The 23917-nt window shown below is 37.3% G+C and overlaps 1 protein-coding gene across 1 annotated transcript in view; it reads right to left on the bottom strand.

The window, feature by feature from the left end:
* The window catches only part of LOC116710824 (kinesin heavy chain), an 85635-nt gene extending 64146 nt beyond the window's left edge, over positions 1-21489 (bottom strand). Inside the window, 1 exon segment of the mRNA XM_075074318.1 lies at positions 20585-21489. Within this exon segment, the coding sequence (XP_074930419.1) occupies positions 20585-20713 (129 nt within the window). The 5' untranslated portion in view covers positions 20714-21489.
* Between the last annotated feature and the right edge of the window lie 2428 nt (positions 21490-23917).

Here is a 23917-nt window from a genome sequence, read left to right as displayed (position 1 = left end):
GGGCATTTGGCAACAAGGTGTTTAATGTCTGACCACCATTTGGAAAAGTTGCTCCATTTTCCACAGAGGACACTTTCAAAGGTACGGCGACTCTTGCATGCGGTAAATATTCAGTGACTGTGAATTAGGAAACAATACAGACACACATCTGCCCATATATCTTCCATTCAGGAAGGTTTCATCTGCGGTCGGATCCTTCATCACCTCAGGTTCCACTCCCACCACACAGATAAATATCCTAAGCAAAGACCTGGATAAGATGGAAAGAAGATTGAGCATGTGTCCCTCCTTCTCTAACACATTTTTCCACCGTTATTGGTTTGCAGGGGAGGAAAAAAAAGCTCCTGTTTTACTTTATCAATCTCGGTGTGTAGGATGCTGTATGTGTGTATCTTAATCAGTCTATTTATCAGCCTTCATCACATTCTCATCAACTCTTCTCTCTTTTTGTTCACATAGAATACACATAGTAGCTGGACTGACGGGAAGAGAGAACTTGAGGCAGCCAGCGTCTGCCTCATCCGTCAAGCTAATCAGGCTCAGAGTCCCTGATAACAGCATCATTAGTACTTCTTGCAACAGCAGAAAACCACACACAACTGCAAAAGGCCCCTAGTCACACATTATTACCGAACATTATTGAATTTCCTGTACACTTTACTGACAAGTCTAAGCACAGATGACTGCCACTATATGCCTCAAGGGCAAAGCAGTCCAGTGCTGCAGATTTAAGGTGGTTAAGTCTGAATGCAAACAACCAGAACAGGAAAGTTTGCTGCAAAGTGTATTTTTTTTCTGCGGCTTAACGGTGCAAATCAGATCATTTTGTCCTGTATTCATTTAATCAGTAGCCTTGAGAACACAGTTTTACCTGTCAGGAATACTCAGACCAAAAACATCTAGGCAGCAAACTGGAAGAATTTAGTTAACAGTGAGGGAATGATGAGATAGAGGAGCACAGAACAACAGAAGCTCCTTTGTCTCTCTTCTCCTTTCTCCACCATCAACTTGTCACCGACCTGAAAATCAATTTCAGCCCCTCTTGAAGATAGTTTTAATTACCGAAGAGTATTTAGAGCGGGAGGAGGAGGAAAGGCTGATTGGAGAAAATTTGGCAGAGGATGTTAAGGTGAATTCATTGTAGAAAACATTACTTTGATCCTTGAAAGAAAAAGTACACATTAATGCCACACCATACAGCAAGTTCTCAATCATTCACAGCCTTCTTATAGATCAACAATGGACTTCAGCACTTATTGTAATATAAGTGCTGAATGCATTGACCTTTCAACTCAAATCTGATGTGGGAGGGATCAGCGTCACAAGAGGAGCCAAGAAACTGAGAAATGATAGAGCAAAGAAGATAAAATATGTGTTCACAACAAGGCAGTCTCACATTGGGCATGGCAGGAAGTTGTGGTGAGAAAATAGCTAATAAGGATGCAAACTGTGGCAGATGAGCAAAGAAGAGAGCCAGAAAAAATACCAGAAATGAAAGAAAAATCCAGTGCAGACAAAATGGAGAAAAGTTAAACAAAGCAATACAAATGTTGAGAGCAATTTCAACAAATGTTTATTCATTTCAGGAAATATTTAATAATGGTTGTCAAAAACCTTCCCATTGTCCAGTCTAAGTATTTGGGAAGAGAGCAATGCTAAATATCAACTTAAAGACTGTTGATATGAGTCATAAACTGATAACCCGTCCAGAACCCACACAGCTTCTCACAATGTGTCAGCTATTGTAATTGGCAGAGAAAGGTATAAAAAGATTTATATTCATTGTGTGCTTACATCTCTGTGGGAGAGATAATGGGCGTTTTCTTCAAAATCTCTTCATCTTTAATTCATTCTGAACATCCAAGACAGTGGATAGGAATGCACTATAATATGTTTTAATATACGCAGCACCATAGAAGCTAAAATCTACAGTTCTCTGTTTTTCTGTGCCTAAGTGTACAGCCAATCAATGCCAAACAAAATAAATAGTGCCCCTCGATTGGCTACATTGCAAATACCAGCCAATAGCGTGTCGAGTAGCATATCTTGAAGGTTTTTCAGCTTTCAAAGCTGAATTTTCTTTAAATATCTTAGATAAGTTCTATGAAAAACGTTGAGCATAGGTAGGTTTCCCATGAATAAACTGAATTTACATTCCACAGAAAACCCTGCTAATAGGTGAATGAATAGTGAACTGCAAAAAGGTAAAGGTTTCACAGTACTGTAATAAGAGAATAATGAACAAGAACAAAGCAGAGTTATGAGTTTCCTTCAGTTTACTTGGACAAGAGTTTAGGTTTTCCTTTGAAATAGCTCTAGATCTAATGCTGTATTTCCTTAACATTTTTTGGATAACATGAGTTCAATACAAAGTAAAGGTGGAGACTAAAAACCATATCTGCAGCAGATGAACAAATTCTAGAGGGAAAATTCTTTTAGATGATGTTCAAGCCATTAAATAAATAAAAATCCATGGAGGAGAAGCCTTTTTATTCTCTTCATCCATCTACTGTATATCAAATTTTCAGCTGACAACTCTTTGAGACTCCCCTTGTTCGTGCACAAAAATACTATTTTATGCCTGTCAGACTGACACATTGCCAATATCAAGCCAGAAAGCAAAACACAGATAAAATGACTGCAGGCTTTGGCTGAAAAGCGAACACGAGGTGGTGCAAAGCTTGAACTTGAACAGAAAAGAGAAAAGCAAACAGTGAAGAAATGCAAGGAGCAGCAAACAAAATACCTGAACTGAACGATCCCACCAGCATCAGATGAAACAAAAAGCATTTCAGTTCATAAAGTGATCAAAATGAAACTAAGAGGAAAGTCTCATCTTTTGTTTGTTATTTGGCACAAGATGTGTTCAAACTGGTGGTTTGACCTTAAACCACCAGTAAAACATGGTGGTTTCTCAGTGATGCTCTCGGACCAGTATCAGCAGGTTCATCAGGAGTTTCAGCCTCTAGAGTTGGATATTACTGGATCTAGCAAATTAACATGTTTGGGACTATGATTTCAAGAGGGAGTCCTGGAAGATACAAGAGTGGCCATCATGTGCCTGATTTGAACTGAAAAACATGGTTTCACCATGCAAAGCCTAAAAGAAAGTATTTAACTTTGACTGCAGCATAAGGCTTTTGAGCATAAGGAGTGGGCTCAGGTACTCTGGTATCTTGCAGTACGTACTGTTTTCACCAGGTCAAAACAACCAAACGGTGCTCTACTAAGTACTTAGGATGTTAGTGATGAAGGGGTTGATCATTTTGAGATTGCAGTACTCACAGACTGAGATAGTTTTTGTTTTTTTTCCATTTTTTTCTCCGAAGAGTTTTTGCAGCGCTAGTGGCTCGTATTTTTTTCGACAGTAGGCAGGCAGGAAGGAGAGGAGAGGGGGGAAGACATGCTGGCAAAGGTCGTCGGGACCGGGAGTCGAACCCCCGACGTCCGCGTTGAGGACTAAGGCCTCCAAACGTGGGGCGTGCTAACCCCGTGCGCCACCACAGCACGCCCCACAGTACTGAGATAGTTATATAAACTGATCTTATTTCATCTGCTGCCAATTTGCATATTTTTCAAATAAACATAGTTTATAATGTGGCTGCAATGATTTTCAGTGCAAATGTAGTTGAAGAAAGTAAAAATCCCAAATATGCCAGCCTTTTCTCTTCATTATGTCTAAAAACAAACAAACCAGACAGAATGGAGAAGACCGAGCTCAGATAGCAGAGCACAAAGAAGATTCAATCTGTAGAGATACTGAGATTGTGCAGAGAAGAATGATTGAAGGAGAGACAGATGATAAAGCAAGAGGAACAAAGGAATCAACTTGTTAGAGACGACAGTGGACACCTAATCATGTAAGTGGCTGTTCCAATGCTCACCTTCATTGTCACATTCGATCTGACGCCTAGCCTACACATGCTTCACCATTATTTATAGAGCCTCAGACATCCAGAATCAGGAATAAAAGTTGAAGCATAAATGAAATATCTAGCATGAACAGGGGATCTGTGACCTCCGTCTGAAACAAAAAGCTTCGATCACAACCTGAGACAGTCTGAGAAACCAGCTAATAGCTGTCTTTCCCCCGAAGGGACTATGTGATGTCAAAGTAAAATATCCAAGGTCCTCCACCTTGGAGTCACTGTTTCCATATCCGACATGGGCTACAGCCTATTGCTCAACCTAGGAGTAAGTAAATGCACTGAAAATTAATCACAACAGGATATGTAATTCCTCCTGACAACAGCTCTGTCTTTTTCCTGTAGTACTTCAGCATACCTAGGGTAAAATCCTAACACATTTTGCATTTAACAATGAAGGAACTTTGTTTTTTAAGCAGCATGCTGACCAGAGATTGTGCATAACTATTATTATAACTCAGACGGTCTGAAGTAATTTAATCAGCACTTAGTACGACTTATGAAACAGGCAGGACTTAATTTATTACACACCTTTCTTGTTGAAAGAGGGAAAAACTGCACCAATTATAGGAGAAAATATAGAGCTGAAAAACTTGCAATAATACTCCATTTCTCTTGGAGTGTGGTTTGATGTGCAGAAGTGCAATCAGTCCAATAACCCATGAGGCAAATGCATAGACTGAATTTAACCCTTAATAGGGCAATCACAGATATCCTAGAAACTAGAAATTTAACCCCCAGGTTGGTGCTAATGTCCCGACTATTTCCTGCAACTCAAAACCTTCCCATTACTGAAGACGTCTCCCTCAAAGCTCAGATTCATTTCCAGAGGCCACATGCATCCAATTTCCACTCCTAGATAACTAAATTATCAAGGAAAATAGGGAGAAGAACTTGTTACTGTGAGTAAGCTTTGTATAAAAATTTTATCTGAAACATCCAATATAAGATTACAAAGACGGTTTTTGTTTTATATATATATTTTACTTCAAAATCCTTATTGATAATTGATCTACTAATTATTGGTAGCAAACACACAGTAGTGCATCATAGGTGCATTGGATGTTATGGCCATAATCACTAGATACCCTCATCCAGATGGAAGGTATCATAACGAGGTTTACGTAGAACACTGAGTTTACATACACAGTAAGTCCTAAACTTGCATGTAGGCCAGTCAGGGATAGTTATACTTGAGGTTAATGTTCTGAGTTAAGATAAAAACATCATAATAAATATGCTATAAATGGGGCTGCACAATGAGAGAGAAAAACAAGGGCCATGCCATAACATTGGTCAATGTGCTAATGATATGACGTGATAAATGTACAAAGAATTTTCTGGTTTGGAATCATTACAAGCATAATCAGAAATTCAGTAGCCTAGGCAGTTACTTTGAAAAATAAAATCACACATTTTTTTTATTATTTTTTAATCTTGGAACATATGTGTTTTCAAATAAAGCCCTGTCAAAGACAAACATACATCACCTCTGGGACAGACAATAAAGTCTATCAATCTACAACCCCAATTGAATTCATGGTTGTACTATAGTTAGCTAACTGTGTCATAATGCTTAACCTTAGTTATATGATTTTATAACAGTTGCAATGACCATTAAAAAAAAGCTTAACTTATTAAAAGTGATCATTATATTGTTTTATTTTTTCAATACCAATGATTCATGAACCAAATACTCTTCTAACATGATTCTAAAAACATTACATCATTGAAATAGTGCACAATATAGTAACATTGTAGAAGCACTATATTAACACAGATATATTGTTATAACATGTAGTAAAAATGTAAGAGACATATACCATTATAATTGCCATGTACTGGTTTAAACTAATCACTATATATGATAATTAATATTGAACATGTTTTTGTATACATGCTTTATGATCGGTTTGTTTTCATAAACTGTGAACTGATTCATGACACTTTATTGCTCTTTATAAACATATTTTCACTCTATATCTTTGGGCATTTCTTCTGACAGTCTGCAGCAGGAGGATCACTGCCTCAATTTTTGTTTGATATTGACTCAAAAATCTCTGGTTGTGCTTTCCTCCACCTACAGGTGTGCTAGGACATTTAGCTTTGGCTGATTTTTAAAAATGTTTTTTTCTATGTTCAGATCAGATGAGGATTTTTATGTACAACATTACTTTCTTTGAGAAAAGTGCTGCACATAGAGTAATATGAAGGCATTAAAGGAGAACTCAAGTAAAGTAAAATATAAAAGTCAATAGAGCGGCTAGACTGAAACTAAAGACCAATGAAAACTAATGGGTTTTGAGCACTATTTGAAATAATAAAATATTCTGAGTAGTTCTGGCTTTTCCACAGTCTGAAGGGCTGGGGTGTATTGACTTAAAATTCTTGTAATATTTTATGTTTAAAAATATATAGCTTTTAGAAATAAATAATTGATTAATAAGTCGATTCATAGTGACATAAGCTTTTTGGCATACACAGAACTGTGAGTGCAGCACTTCTTTAGTGAACAAACATCCCTGGTGTAATTAAACAACGCTTTGTTCGTAGTAAAATAAAAGCTGTATGCACAGAAACTCCTGGGGCACTTTGTCTGCTTTTTGCGGAAAGAGAATAGAAACATTTTTGTTTAAAAAACAGAATTCGGTAACTGCTGTGTTTGCGTGAGTTTCATGTCGTTAAATATCTCTCTCACTTTACTCATTGTTGACAATAAATGCCTCTCCTGTCACTTTAAGCCCGACAATAAACTTAGGGCTGATCCCCTAACTTTTAGAACCTGCAGATTATGATGAATGTGCATTTCATTTCTGTTAATTGTGTAGCAACCAGTCTGACTCACACACAGATGCTGAGAGAGGACAGAATGGAGCTCTATCTAACCTTTGTCTCAGACAATCTTGCAGTTAATTAGCTACAACAAAATCAATAGAAATGTTGTTTACTTCCATTTACAGGAGCGTTGACTTTTTTCAGCAGAAACATTGTGAAAAGACTGCATTCTCATCAGTGAGGAACACCGACCCTATAGTGCTTTCGAGACTTGCTCCAAGTAAGTGAATGAGTAAACTACATATGTGAATGAGAGGAACTTTATTGAGAATTTGTCTGAATTAAATATTAAAATGTGAGGAAATTCATCAGGAGAGAAATACACAGAAAAAGATGAGCATAAAAAATGAAGCAATTCATTTTTCAGGTCAGTAACATATATCAGTTCATATTTAACTCACGTAACTAAACTGAACCTCGAAGCAGTTCTTGTTAAGGATGGATTTACTTAACACTGGGAATGCCCTTCATTATGAATCAACCGGTCCCTATTTATCGCTTGATCTATAATTGGTTATTGTGCTATGTTTTTATCATGTAAAGTCTTGTTGCTGAAATATGCAATACAAATAAACATGACTTAACTAATTGTGTTCATTCTTTAGCTAGGGCCACTGGGGACTAACACTGAAAAGGTTGTATCACCTCTGGCTTTGAGTATGAGAGTGTCCAAAAATAGCTGATTTGTGGATGTCAGAGCAACAGCTGGTGGAGTGATGATGAAAAGGTCACAACAGATAAGGTGGTGCAGAAAAAATATTAATCTGGACTCTAAAATATGCATAAAGACATTGTAGAAAGGTGAGACAGATGGAATACGATTTTTCTTTCCTGTCAGAAAGTGAGCAGGATTTTGAACTGTTTGCAAATGCATCAGTGATACATTATGCAATACTAAAATTAAAGATCAGGTACATTTCTATGTGGTTTATTATAAAACCTAGGTTAAAAATGACTATTTTGTAATTGTTTCAGGTTTCGTTCCACAACACAAATACTGCCAATAAGAAAATCCAAAACAAATCAAAAATGAAACTCCAAATATTTACTGTGGAAGTGTTTCAGTAATCTGAAGGCTCACCCTTGAAGAGTTTTATTTAAGCTAGAGAAAAATCGCAGATGTATAATTATAGACCTAACATCATCTTTATTCTGTTTGGTAAGCAAAGAGTGTGATCAGAAATGCTGCTCATTGTTTATCCCCAAAAAAAGAATAATTTCTATCCAATACAAACAACATTTTAGTTTCATTCAATTTCAATTAAAAATTTTGATTGCAAATATAGGAGCAGACAGGGATACAGAATTACAGTTGGTGAACTCCAGGAAAACACTGGGCTTTTACAAGTTTTTAAAATGCAACAAAGTTAGACTTGAACATAATTTCAATAGTTTCACTGAACTCATTGATCTGCATGCTCATTCTGTTTGGTGATTACTTGATCAATTAAAGAAGTGAAGTACCAAGGTAAAGGCTAATGGGGTGGATGTTATAAGGCAGACATTTTTCACTGCCAAATTAAAACAGAGATGTTCCTTGATCTGGAGCAAAGCACAAATTAAATCTGAACCCATAGTCTCGACAGCATGTGGATCCTCAAAAGGGAGAAAGGAAAACACATGGACTAAATCCAGCAAGTATCTTCATGCAGCCATTAGTGGAAACCCTGTTAATGACCACATGTCTTGTCAGCAGAGGGAATAATAAATTAGATCCTGAAAGGGTTAGAATGGAAGATGCTGTGGAGTCTAGCATAAACATACATTTCTATTGAGATGGAAGTAATTACCAAGACCAGTGAAAATGTGGAGACAGTAGTAGCTGAGATTAAATTGAAACAATATTAGAACAGACAAAGATTTCCTGTGAAAATTAACATGGTTGAAGGCGAATTTTTTTTTTTTAAAACTTCACTAAATCTTATTGCAAAGAAATGCAAATAACTTCATATTTTAAAGCCTCCAGAAAAAGCAAATCTCATTAGTTCGCATAAAACATAAATAAAAAACAGAATGGTGGAAAATGTGGCATGTAGGAAGTGAAAAGTTGGTGTGCTGTCATTATATACAGTATGTGCCTGCTAGAAACAGCAAAGAGCATCAAAAGGCTGCAACTTGAAATGCAGTAAATAGTATCTTTCAGATTCAAGGATTGGGCCAATCCCTGGTCATGCATAAATTAAATATGCCTGAAATGTATATATAATTTCCTAAGTCTCTTTTATCCTATATTGCTTAACTGCAACCCTTCAATCATGGCAAATTAGATTTAAAAAGACTTTTTTTTTAAAAAACATCCAAGGCAAATACTTTTCAAAGCTCATCTCCTTGGGGAAAGGAGTCAAAAGCTGTTTTGGAGAAGATCTCAGAGTTCTAAAATGTCAGTTCAACGAGTTACACTAATTAATTAAAGGAAATTGGAGTCCTCTGCATCCGGCATGCAAAAGACGAAGATGCTCTACCAGGGATTTGTACCACGGATTTCTTCTCACAAATTTAATAAATTAAAACTGCTCAGGGTCTTGGGATGCGCCGACACGTGTGTGAGCATGTGCAATCAGACACCATGAGCTGTCCAGAGACGCTGGGGGCAGATGAAGGCAGCATCCAGGGAGCAGGCATGGCTAATGGGAAGAATATGGTCCATTACACTCCCCAGAGCTAAAAGGCCTGGTGTAGTCACAGCCCGATCCATTCATAAGGGGACAGAAATGGAAAGGAAAGGTTTTGACGAACCGGCACAAGCCTATCTATCCATGGCTGCACGTGTGCTGGTGAAAAATAAAAATGAACTGGCAGCTAATATCCTGTTGAGTGTGACTGCTGGCTAAATTAGTGTCAGTGTTATGTTAACATTAAAGAAATGAGAACAGGCACTTCTTTTTGACAGATATTTGAGTCACTCACTGTTAAAAATAGGTCAACATATCCACATATAGCCTTATATTGAGTAAATTTGAATATTACTGAATTTGATAACTCAATTCAGTTAGTGAAACACATTACATAGATTAGATTTATACATTACATGACAGATGTTTTCAAGCCTTTATATCTGTTATCTGAAACTATTTTCTGCTTACAGCAAATGAAAACACAACATTTAAAATTAAAATGTTAAATCAAACCAATGAAAAACTTGAAAGGCATATTTAATACCCACTTAATGGTTGTTACTGTTATTGTATTGTTGCTTATTATTCTAATTTATTTAATACAACTGTAGTATCTTGCCAAAGTATGGCAATTCTTTGAACATCTCCCTATTATGTTTATATAGCAATAAACTTTAATATATTGTGGGTGATTCACCAATATAGAGTAATGTGTTGTTTTCAAAATGATGTACAATTAGAAAGCACAAAACTGTGTGTGACCTCTGTCACCCTGAAATAAAGTTCAAATTCCCTTAATTAGCAAATAGTTTCTGTGTGTGTGGACTCTTTCTATCTGGTATCTACACCTACTTTTCCTTGCCAGGTTGTAGAGTGGCTGGTGCATATCTCCATAGGTCCCTGGGTGAGAAACAGGATAGGTCCTACATTGATCACCAGACCATCATAGCAATTTGATTTAGCAGGCCTCAGATACTTGTAAGAGATTAGTGAACAAACAGCATTTTGAAGAGCAAGGAACACAGCAAATGGGTCAGAAAAAAAGTATTGAACATCTCAGAGAACATTTTCCAATCCATCAGTTGAAAATGGAAAGAGTATGGCACAACTGCAAACCAAACAGAACATCTAAAGTGATCGTATTAATCAGTGAAGCAGTCAATAGGCTCATAACGTTAGAGGAGCAGCAGAGACCCACAGATCAAGTTAAATATTCTGTAGACTGGACAAATATTAGTCATGCTCTCCACAAATTCGGGGTAGTTCAAAGCAGAAAATGCATAATTGAGAGAAATACATCAGAGGTTTGATTGTAGTTTCCATCAGCCAAGTAGAGGATACAGCCAGCATGATTTGCCTTGTTTTTTGGGCTACAAGGAAAATGCTACGTGTGGCAAAAAGCTAACACCATGCACTGAACATTCTCTACACACTGTGTGTAGCAGCATCGTGGCGTGGGGATGTTTAGCTGGTCAGATATGAATGGGGGAGCTTGTCAGGAACGAGTTACACACTGCATAGCACTGGAAAAAAATATTAGAAGCTGCAGACGTCCACCTTTCAGCAAGACAACAGCCCTGAACATTGAACCAGAGCTACAACTAAACAAGTATAGTTTAGATATAAGCAAATTTATGTGTTAGAAAAGCTCAGTTAAGATCAGGGCATAAAGATAATTGAGAATCTGTGGCAAGGCTTAGAAATGTCTTTCCCCAGATACTCTGAGCAATCTGAATGAGCGAGACAAATGGACAAAATGTTGCTCTCTATATTGATAAAACTGATAAAGACACACCTCAAAAGACATGCAGCTGTAATTATACCAAATGTTGGTTCGATAAAGAATTGACTGAGGAACTGACCAGTCAATACCTGCTGAATGCCACACTTTACACTTTTATGTAAGAACAGATTTTGAGAAAAAAATATTATTACCTTGACACTTTACAATTATTACAATTATGTGCTGTGTTGTGTTTCTCTGTTATATGAAGTCTAAATTAAATGCATTGAACTCCATGGTTGTAATGTGAAACAATGAAAAAATGAATGGAGTTTGAATTTTTGCAAGGTACTGTAGTCAAGGTGATATAAAGAATAGAGTTGAGATGGGTGTCTGAACTTACAGCCTCATTTAAAGCTAGGAGTAGACTCTTTCAAAGTTGTTTGACCCTTTAGTATTCTGGCTCCAGATTGACAGACTCTCCCTCCTTATGCCATAAAAGCCTGTGAGAAGCGTTCGCCAAAATGAACAGCATGACAGATGAGACTGAGCTTCCTCTCCAACATCATTTCAAAACTGCTGCTGAGTCATTGGGAAATGAGCAGCAGAATCTGTCCCCAATGAAATAAAGCTTTACACAGGAGGAGCATCCAGGAAAGAGAAGAATAAAAAGGCCAAGAAAGGGGAAGACGAGGAGGTCAGTCCCTGAGAGGAGGGAACTCTGATTATGTCACTGAAAAAGTGAAATGAGATCTTGACCTAACATTGCAATCCCTTTTATATCTGTAATTGAATAGGGTGTGTGCACTGCAGTGATAGAATTAGAGCACTTAGGTGTGCACAGGGGTAGGAGACCAGGAGAGACCCTTTGAACCTCCATTTATGACTTTTTTCTTTATTAGCATTTGTTTTGCAGACAGTTAAAGACACACCAAGAACACATCCTTGAGAAGAAATGACTTCAGTGGGACCATAAATACCATAATATTTGAGACAGGTAGAAGACATTAAAGCTGCGCCCGACATGCACCATCGACAGTTTGTTTCAGCACCAGCTGTTTCCCCTCCTTCTTCTTACCTCGGCGCATAATCAAGAAAAAAGCAGGAAATGACAAGAGAAGACAACAGAAGAGCTGCAGCCCATCAGAAATTATTGTTGTCTTAGAAACAAAGTGGTTGTTAATGAGACATCATGTTCGTACTGAACTAAAAAAAAAAAAACATGTCTGTCTTGTGCATTTCCATACCAAACAACACATTCACTCTCACAAAATTCAGCGAAAGGTTTTGAAACCAGTGAAAACAAAGAACTGGACAACCTCATACAAAATTCTTATTCCTGTTTTCTTCCTTAATGGATGTATTTCACAGCGATAACTGCAGCAACACTGCAGCAGCTCCATTAGACTCATACACATGACACTGAAGAAGCAACTAAGCAAAGAAAATCTAGTAAATTAAAAAAGGAGTGCAGCAGATAGGAGAATCAATAATTCTTTAATGTGCATGATTCAAATGGGTTCCCAAACACGGCTGGATGGATGCTTTTATCATGTTTAATATACCCATCTTTGTCAACGATACCAGAAATAAATCAAAGTTTGATCAATTAAAACAAGATCATGCAGAGGTTAGACTATTCATCATATACAGTGACTTGCAAAAGTATTTATATCTTTTGAACTCTTCCACAATTTATCAATTTACAACCACAAACTTCAGTGTCTTTCTCCTGCAATTTTATGTGATAGACAGGTATTTGTATTCAGCTTACTATGATAACCCTAAATAAAATGCAATGCAACTAATTGCCATAAACAATATCTCAAACTTTAAACATCTCATGGAATTATTTCCGATTCGTGATACAACTGTGTGACGGAGGAGCCGTCACGAGTTAAGACTTAATTAGAGAGTCCGTGCACCCGCGCACACAATCACGTACACAATCACTAACTTACTTTTGTTGCAGTTTGACCTGATGCGGTTCGTCGTGGGTCCACACGCGATGTTCCTGCTTCTTCTTCTTCTTCTTTTGTTTTTAATGGCGGTTGGCAAGCAACTTTATGGTGTGCATTACCGCCACCTACTGGTATGGAGTGTGGATCAGAACGCAACTTAAAAAAAAAAAAAAAAAGATGTTCCTGCTTCAGTTGGACATTCATTCTAACCTGTTTTCAGCATTGAACGTTTTCCCGGTTCTGATTTCAAGTAGGGCGTTTGCGAATTGTGGCGTGCAGGGAGGGAGTCACGTGAGGTGGTGATGTCATCAGAGCGCACTGGGTGTTGTTTATTAAATTGAGTATTGTATTTTGTTTACAAGTTTATTTTATTTATTTATTTTATCTCTTATTATTATTATTATTATTATTATTATTATTATTATTATTTTGGATACTTTAAGAGTTGATTTGAGTTAGAAGTAATTGCTTAGTATTTTTGCTTGTTTGGATTGTCTGTGGGCGGAGCCTGTGGCTTTAAAAGCAACGGTCTACTCCACAGGAGGTCAGTTGCTTGCCAACCGCCATTAGAAACAAAAAGAAGAAGAAGACAGGAGGTCAGTCTGTGGTTAGACTCCTGAAGAAGTCACGCTGGAGGTGACAGACTGTTGCAGTGAAGGTACTGATGATTATTTGATTTCTAACCTGCTCTGGATATCCTTCGTGTGTGGTCTACACCTGCCATCGTTGTGCGAGCTTAATAAATTCCTCTAAAACGATCTCTGACTTGGACCAGTCATTATGTTTGACTAAATCATAATAGAACCCTGTCACAAACTGCAAACCTAGCAAAGGATGGCTCTCCACTTAAACTAACAAGCTGAGAATGGAGAAAATTAATCAAAGAACCAACTACAAAGACTGCAGATAAACTGTCGAAAGTACAACTGCTGGCCAAGAATGCAGATACAGTATTTGCAGTTTTCCACAGACCATCTAAGTGAAAATGAAACCATGTGGAAGAAGGAGCTCAGGTCAGATGTGACCAAAATTTTAAATCTTAGTCTACATAGAAAAAGCTATGTGAGGCATAAAACTAACACTGTGCAGGACCTGAAACATGGGTGGAACAAGGTAGTGGCAGAGTGGGGACAGGGAAGCTGGTCAGAATTGATGGAAAATGGATGCAACCTCCTGTTAGAGTCTGCAAAAGGCTCAACTGGGGCAGAGCTTACCTTTCCAGAAATATAACAACTGTAAACATGCAATGAGAACTATAATAAAATATTTTAATCAAAACATATTATTGTGTTGAAATGGCCCAGTCAAAGCCCAGACCTAAATCAAATTAAGAGTCTGTGCACAAGACTTGGAAATGTCTTTCCTCCTTTCAATTTGTACATGTAAAAAACTGATAGAGACATATCCAAAAACGTTTGTAGCTGTTAGTGCAATAAGAATGTGGTTCTACAAAGTATTTACTCAAGAGTGTTGAATAAAAATGCATGGTGCACTTTTCTGATATTCATCTATTTATTAAAACGAAATCTCTGGAAAAAAACAACTATTTAGTAAAAAGCTAATACAAATAGTATGTGATTTGATCTTCAGTGACTTCAGTCAGAATCAAGTCAAGCCTTATAACTGAGAATACCTCAACATTAATAAGATGGTAATAAACACAAAAAAGCACATTTACCTGTAGTTAGCGAGGCACTTAAAGTTAAAAAATCAATGTGATAATTGCACCTCCCGTTCACAGAAAATACTTATGATAAGGAGGGATATAATAATCAGCAATTTGCTCCCACCTCACTCTTAAATGCAGCATGGGGTTGGAGAACAAATAATCACAAGGGTTTTCAACAACTGCAGGATTACAAAGTGCATAATTTTTCTCATGTTGGACACGGGGTAATGAAAACGATCCCCTTGAGAACTAGTGAGGCTCTGAAGGCTAGTACAGCTTAAGTACAAAACAATGAACAAGAAATATGACCATTATCAGAGGTATGAAATGAAGTATATTTCATTCAGACTTCTGAGTTATTTCTTATTTTGTTTTAATAATATGATGAGAACAAAATCCATTCTTATTGAGCTTAGCATGTGGACAGCTTATGTCTTTATGACATCGTCAAAGCAGAAAAAAACCTCCATATATCTTGCTGCGACCGAAGTCACGGTGATTGTTAATTTATTTATAGAACTGAAAGCATGATTCATAGTGGCGGCTGTTTTTGCTTTCCAGAAGATTAGGAGGGACAATCTGGCCTTGTGACACTGCATTATTGCAGACAGTGAAATACTAGAGACAGCTGTGTCACTCTTGTGCAGAGCAAACACAAAGGCCATGCCTCGGAGCAGTACACGCTCAGGAATTATTACTGTCACACACACACATGCACGCCACAGAAACCTTCAGAGCGCCACAGGTGGCAATGTCAGTGACGACGGAAAATTCTTGAGAAAAAAACAGAAGAGGAAACACATCTACATCTTCATGCAGACAGATGATTTTGATAGACTGAGAATTTCTCTGATTGCTCATAGGGACTGTGAGGAACGCTAACATGTTGTGATCTGCAGCTCTAATGAACCAGAGAGCATAATTAAGAGTCACATAAAGTCCTGAACATGACATTTATCTACCCATCAACAAACAGCAAAAAGATACAGATGTTCACTAAGACAAATGCTAAAAAAAAGAGCAGAGGAGCCGCTTTAAACCCATCAGGTGTTCAGATCTACAGAATATCACACTGAATGCTAATGTTATTTCACGTCTGCTGGGTGCAAATAGGCTCAAACCATTAAATCAGTTAGAACCTCGGCAGGATTATGTAAAGTATGATACAAAAAATCTTCACAAATGAAAATAGGAGTTTGAACACTATGTGCTTCAAATGATCCTCTTAACTGCTGCTCTAAATTAAACAGGATTTAAACTTAGCAGAAGAAATCCTAATTTTTGTCATTGTTTTATTTCATTTCTTCTCCAATTTTCCTAAAACAGAATTTCATTTCAGGACATGTTAACATAATCTGCTTCTCTTGTAGGTGGAGCTGCTACCATTAAGGTTACATTCCAAGTTTTATGTTAAACACAGCTTGATATAAAGTCAAAATTATTTCTTAATTTCAATTTCTGGATTTAGTAACACTCTATTTAAAAGAATCAGTTTTCTGCATCCCCCTGAGAACCAGTTTTGTATACAAATATATTATGAACACCTTTAGACTCAATATTCTGATAAAAAGTCCGCAAAATCATGAATGGATAAAAAAATTGTTTTTATAATATGTCCTGAAGTTGCAGCACAAACTTTCATCAATTCTGCATAAGTTTACATAAAATTTGGCTTGTAGAATTTGGGGCAAAGCATAGACATCAATAAAATTTGTGATGAAGTGTGAGTTTTTTTCTGAGCTTAAATATAATATTCAATATAATAATCACTCGCAGATCACACATCTCTGAAAGTCTTTATTGACTGGTAACAAAACTGCAATTGCAACATACTGCAAATAATTTATTAGACACTACCCCTTCCGTTTTGAATTTATAGCATGTACGTGTCATGTTGTGTGGTTTTCAGTTTAATTAATTAATCATGGAAGTGTGAAAAAATTGATTTTCCACACATTATTTAAAAGAAATAATTCACTGTTCTTCTTATAAGAAGCTTAAATTAGAATTTGTTATTTTTCTTGATTTCTTAAGAGTGCAACTACGATGTCATACTAAGAAATATTGCTTAATCACTCCTCAAACTAAGAAAGATGAGAGACCATCCCATAGAGAAATGTCATATTTGTTGTAATCTTCATAAATCTTCAAGCGGTAACAAGAAACAGGCTTCTCATTGGCTCACCCATGCAGTCAGAGCAATATAAAAAAAATCCAACAACTGGAACTGTGACAAAAAAGAACTGACAAGGACCCAGTTTATCTTGCTTCCATGCACAGAAAGGACAATAGTAAAAGCAATAAAAAAAATCTGCAGAGTTCAGCAGCAGCAAACAGCAGGAAAACTTCCAAAACAACTGTTTATTTCAGGTGGACGGGGGATAACGTGACTTGGTGCAAATAAGGTATAAAATACATACTCTGTGTCTTCCTTCACTGAGATATTACATGACATAATAACCAATTTTACCATGTTAATATGTAGTAGCATGCCCAGTAGAAATGGTATTGGCACTTGTATATCTATCTTAGGTCTTGAGGTTACAAGGAAAATAAATGTCACCCCTGGGTTGACTGCTTTACAAACACTATCCAATAGCATATTAAGTATTTCAGCTTCCAAAGTAGGATTTACCTTCAAATAGATGAATTTTCCTTCAATAATTTGGAGTTACGGTCCACAATAAAATCTGCAAATACTGAACCATGAATAGGCAAGAGTTCACTGTACCAAGGTTTCAAAAAGGCAAAAAAAAAATTTCTCATACCAATTCTTACAGTATAAGCACTTTAATAAGAAAGTACTGAACTAAGATTTGTTTTTCTGCCTGATTGCTGTAGAAAGTTCCCTTGCCCCACTTGTTGCTGCACACAATCAACCTAAAAGAGGGCTGCTTTTCCATTGCCTAATTAAATGACTATTTCCTGTCACAAAAAACAAACACAGCCATTTGTTTTCACTTTGTATTTACGATGCACTCTATGCATTGTGATGCTTCAAAGAAGTCAAAGAACAACAGCAGACTGCCGGTATTTTCTATAATTTTTAATATCTTGAAGTTTTCTCCAGCCTGCCACTAGAGAGTAGTTAACCCATCAATCACGAGCTCAGGTCACTGCCTCTGTACACTATCAAGTTCTGAAAGAAAACATCTTCAACCAATGTGGGCTATTAGGACTGCCCAGAACTGATCTGTTTTCATCAACCTTCACAATGTTTGCATTAACTTGTTTCCTATTGGCTTGGTGTTATAAATACTCATCAAACTTGACATATTCATTCACAACTTCCTTGTACAAGACAAACACTCCAAATAGGAAAATGCAAACCATGAATGGATTTACATGTCTATAACCTCCTATATACAGAGCACATCTTGGAAGTAATTGCATTCAGAAAGATGAAAACTCCACTTGCGTTGCCATGATTACATTCGTCTGAACGGAGGAACACCGAGTGCCGGTTAGAAGATGAAATGACTTAGAATGCATCAGAAATGTCTGCTTGTGTTTCTGGAGGTTATTATTTTTTATTGTTTTGGAGTCTTCTGCTGCCACACTTACTGACAGGTAACAAAAGCAGATTTGTTTTAGTGACAGCTCACTGTTGACTGGCTAATATTATTCTTTATTCTCATAGGGACGATGTCAAACTCAGTCAATCAGTGCGCAAGTAGAGGTGTACATAGTCTGACTAATTTCGATAAACTTTTTTTTATCTTATTCTCTGTGATTACATATCTGTTTCATATTTCACAAGACTAATTAGGATTAACCTTGCTGCTTCTCTCTAACATCTTCAGAGCTGTTCAAACTCAGGTGCCAAGACTGATGTGGGGATTCTTGATTTTGAAATATTAATCTTCTTAATAATGTTAAGTTTTATGCATAAACAGAGAAATAGTTCAGTCTGCTGGAAACATTCTGTAGCTACAACCAAAATAGTCAGTCATGCAGGACCATTTCCCCCACAAACCTGCAGCGCATTTCAGTCTGTGTTGGTATAGATGTGTGCATGAAAACAAGAGTGAGCCGATAAGGATTTTCTGCTGTCCCAGTCATCACTACAAGTCAACCGCTCTGCCTTGAAGGGTTCAGTTTTCTTTCATAATCTTCCTCTGTGTGTGTGTGTGTGTGTGTAGGGGGAGCGGGGGGGGTGTCCATTGTAGTAGAGAGCAGGTGCTCTGCATTCAGTGTGAAATTAATTCATAGATTTGCATATTTGGCCATATCTATACATGTCTATTTCTGTGCACTGACAAATGCATTTATTTCTGTACTATGTGCTTAAATATTAGCCTCAGATCCATTTAGAGGATTCTCATATTTGTCCATGATTCAATTATTTTTTTCTAAATGTCACCTGGTGTGGGATTATGACCACATTGTTAACCTTAGCCTAAGGTGTACATTAATAAACCTATTAGGGATTGGTTCACTTCCATTACAGCGCACAATCACTGATAGTAACCATCAGCTTCAATTTGAGTTGCTCCAAAAGCAAAACCATCTGCATCTCACCTAAAACATCATCAGCAGGCAGCTGGTAACATTCATAAGCAAAGGAATCAATACCTTTCTGATTAATTATCCAAGAAAGGGCACAAGCGGTGGAGTTTGATATGAGCAATATATTTTTTTTTCTGTCTGAGGTAAAATACAGTTATTTATCAGTGGTGCCCTGAACAAACAAGGTTTTTGTTGCTTATGTTCATGTTCAGTCAATAGGAGTGGGTACTCTTTTAGTGTTTTGAGTGTTTTAAAGAGTCTACACTGTATTTCTACATATTTAGACTGGTTAGATCCAATCTTGATTGTTATACACAGACCAGAGATTGTTTTTAAAAAAAAAGAGATTTTCAATAAAGACAAGAAGAAATTCAGAATATTTTCTTGGCATTAAGATCACTAAAGCATCAGACAAGCATAGAAAGCACGATGTGCAGACTGATCAAACAAGGACTGAATTACATTACAATGATTATGGATGCTGAAAATCAATCTATCCATTCAGTGTTTCTCAATGCAGGTCCTCAGAGACTGCTGACCTGCATGTTTTAGATGTGCCTTTGTTCCAGAACACCTGATTCTAATGATTACATGACCTCCTCTTTCATGCCATCAAGTGCTGCAGAATCCAAAAACATGCAGGGCAGTGGTCCCTGAGGACCAGGTTGATAAACACTGATCTAGATCAATTAGTATCTGCTTAGTATTTTCTTTTTTTTAATGCTTATAAAACATTATATGTTTGTTCTTTTTTTCAGATTGGGTTTTATTAGGTAAATGGACTGTAGCATTTGGTAGTGTGTCAGATGAGGCAAAAGGAGGGGCTTCCTCAGGAGGCTTTAATACGAAGACCGCCTCTGGAGGAGACAAGAAAATCCACCAGATCAATATCTAGCAAACAAGCCTAAGTTGAAACAAAAAGGCGGGGTAATAATTCAAGAGTTGATGATGAGATTTTTCAATTTTTTATCACAGAAGCCCTAAAGTTAAAACCTTTAGACACAAAATGCATCTTTAACACAAACAAGTGATGTATTATTTCAAAGCAATTGATATTATACTACAAAAAATGCACAAATGCATTTTTTTCTTTTTTCTTTTTTTTCTCTTTTTTTTTCGTCTTTATCGCCCTCAAATAGCGGCAGCACATTATGCTGCAGAATACGAATAGTATTACCAATAGTATTGATGGAGGCTATACTTAGTTTGATCCCTGCCTCAAACCTATAAGCTCCAAGTCATCAGTCTGGTCAGGATCGGATATGATTGTGAGATGATAAGTTCAACCCCCAACATTACTCGAGTGCATGCAACGGTGTCCACAGAGAAGGAGATAAGCAACTTACCCCAAAGATGACAGTGTCTTCCCCTTGAAATATTGGAATGAACTTATCTCCGCGGATAATTTCGGACTGGTTCAGCGGACGGAATCGACACAACACCTTGATATTGCATTCAGCGTTGGAGTCAGCCATCGCGGATGGAAAAATAAAGGACGCGCCTCCAGGAGAAGGAAAGGAATTTAAAAATTTATCCTAAATAAGATCCCCTGGGTTGAAGCACCTGACTGAACCCACTGGCTTATGTCCACATGCAAAGCGAGTCTGACAGGCGAAGCATTTGGAGGGAATACAGAACTACGACTTTTTAGATCCAGAAATGATTAAATAAGTATGAAACAAAAAGCAGAAAGCAAGCTGTTTGGGAGTAATTTTCAGCTTTAAAACCCTCTCAAACTAATCCGTGCAGCTGAGCGGCGGAGAACATATGGGGGGGCCAATAAATGAGGAGCGTAGTCCACAGTGATCCTGTCTGTCTGCACGGGTTGCAGGCTTCTCAGAGGCATGCCTTGCATCACTGCCTTCTCAATGGGGGCGGGGCGTGGTGGAGTAGCGACTCACATCCTCCCTCATCAGCATCACTGAACAGAGCGGAGGAGCACACAGCAGCTCCATTATTCTTGCTAACTCCCAACTGTCTCATGCAAAAGAAAAAGTTTGTGTACTTATGCTACATTCAAACAGTGTAATAGTTTGAGTGCTGCTCAAATGTTTTACCAAAAAGGAACTTATTTGCACATATTTTCTACCTCACTCATCTGCAGCAAAGGGGTATGGATCTATAGTTTCTTTTAAAATCCTTCATGGTAATCTTAGCAATGTGGGCCAAAATCATAGATATGACTATGCTTTTAAATATATTAGTATAAAGAGTTGTGCTATTTGTATTATGATGTTTTAATTTACTATAGAATTTCCACAATCGAATGACTTTAATGTAATAGGGGATGCATTTGTTTGATTGTGTTTTTGTTCTCAGATACTTCGTTAATAAATGAAGTGTGATGCAATCGAAGTTAGAACTTTATATGTAGTCCTGAAAAAGACTGGAACCTACACTAAGATTGTGTGTTTAAACAATTTGTGAAATGCCAAGATGCCGTGACTTTTTTAGCTTTATAGGTTAATTGTCAACCATCAAAATAAATTGAGGCACGCCTGTGGATGTATTTTAAAGCAACACTTAAACATGCTGCTTCCTAGTGTGAGATCCATCGACCCATCCATTCATCTGTCCATCCATCTCTCCATCCTAGGTGAGACAGTGTCATTATTCACAGTGAAAAGACTTTGGTGTCAACATGGGGTGAAAGGCGACTCACAGAGGAAGAAGCTATTACTGTAAAAACAGCAAGAGAAACAGATTATAATTTTGCAAATGCACACAGGAACAAATGCCTTCATTACTGGAGAAATGGCCTTCGACCTGATGAAACAGAATTTAAGTTTTCTGTTATTATGGCCTTTATTAAATTAGGAAGAGAAAAAGCAGGGAAAGGGAGAAACTTCAAGCTTTAGAACAAATATTTGAGGCGGCAATATTCAATATCATGTTGTGAAGGTGTTTTGCTTGACAAACTGGTCCACTTTACACAATACAGAAAATAACTTTATGAGGAAATATTGAAGCCATATCATAAGACAACAACAACAGGTTAAAGGTTAATTATTCTAAACCTGAATAAGTTATAAAATTTCTGTCAAAAGGAATGTACTACAATTCCAGCAACCTAAGGTGAAAGGTTTTAGAAGGACATTTGGTCCTAGTCATACAGTTTTAACGCAATGCTTACAAATTAAAAAATAAGTCACACATATTCCCATATTGTCAGTAATAAATCTTTTTCATTATTCTGGCATTTTACTAAAGCTAACTGACACATTTCTCACTATTAAGTTGTACAGATATTGAAAAGTACTGGAAATAAAATATAACCAATGAAACAATATCCTTACTGGACAACAAAATACACATTATGTAATACACATTAATGTGACTGGCATTGATTAATTGTTTGTTGTCATGAAGTGGTGGTGTTGGTGGTGAGGCAGACGCTTGTAGACCCAGGTAAGATGAGTAATGAAGGTTTAATGTTAAATAATCCAGAATACACAGTCCAAACAAAATCCAAAACAGTCCGCAAACCTGGCAGCACAGTTGAGCGGAAGACAAGGACTCAGCATTGGTAGCAACAGGCTACCCAAGGGGACAGAATGACAGGCTTAACAGAATGACGCTGGAGCAAGACGAGGACCCGACAAAGACACAGAGACACAGGTGAGACTAAATACACAGGAGGTAATCAGGGAACGAGACACACCTGGGAGTAATCGAGGGGAGACAGGACAACGAAGAGACTCAAGGTCACAGAAAACTCAGAAATAAACACAGAAAAACACAGATCACAACATTTGTGAAGTTGCTCGACCCATAAAGTTGCTTTCCCCCCTTTATTTTTCAGTTCACAGCTGTCTAAAGCCTTCCAAGAAAGTTGCAGCTCAAATAGTCCATCTCCTGGGTATAAGGGGGTCAAGGATGAGTTATTTTCTTGTTCTTTTCCTTGTCTGCAAAAAATAATGAATGGGGATAATTGGAAGCAGTTTTCAGGAGTCCAGTGTGTTCATTCTAGCACTCTGTTAGATATATAGTAGTCAAATCAAACCAGACAGTTGTACAAATGTACAGTCACAATGACTGCTGAAAAGAACTGAATCAGAATCTTCAGGTTAAACATCCTCAGTTGGTAGACGAAGTACAGTGAATTTATGTGGGTTGTCCGCTTCATACATGGTGAACGTTTATGGATTCCCTAATATCCAAAGTGCTGTTCAAAATAAGTGCACAACTGACAATCTCCTAAAGTTCAGCCACTGTGTTTTTGGTTTTAAGCTACAAGCTGTTATCAACACACAATTTGGCCAGCTGTCCTGGATGCAAATTCATCTCCATTGAATATCAGGCTGGTAGCATATTCATGTCATCTGCAAACTGGTGAAGCTCTGGAGAGGCATGTGGGAAGATGAAGTCATCAGTTTTGCAGGATAAGAATAGTGGAGAAAGCATACACGCCTAGAGAACACCTGTTCAGATTATACTGGAGCTGGATTTCCCCAGTCTCACCAGCTGGTCTCTTTCTATCTGGTGTTCCTAATGTTCCTAATCCACTGAGAAAAAAACCCTCTAACAATTCAAGTTGAGGAGCAACAAACTGAATTATGAATATGTATAATTTATTAATGAAGTAAAAGAGCAGTGAAAAGAAACTGTTTATCTATACACAACCCCATTTATAAATGTCTCATTTTAAATAGCATCAGAAGACAATTTTTAGAATTATA

This window comes from Xiphophorus hellerii, chromosome 20, assembly GCF_003331165.1.
Source record: "Xiphophorus hellerii strain 12219 chromosome 20, Xiphophorus_hellerii-4.1, whole genome shotgun sequence".
In the NCBI taxonomy this organism is placed as follows: domain Eukaryota; kingdom Metazoa; phylum Chordata; class Actinopteri; order Cyprinodontiformes; family Poeciliidae; genus Xiphophorus; species Xiphophorus hellerii.
The sequence above is the reverse complement of the archived record's forward strand: the minus strand, read 5'-3'. Positions and strand labels throughout refer to the sequence as shown.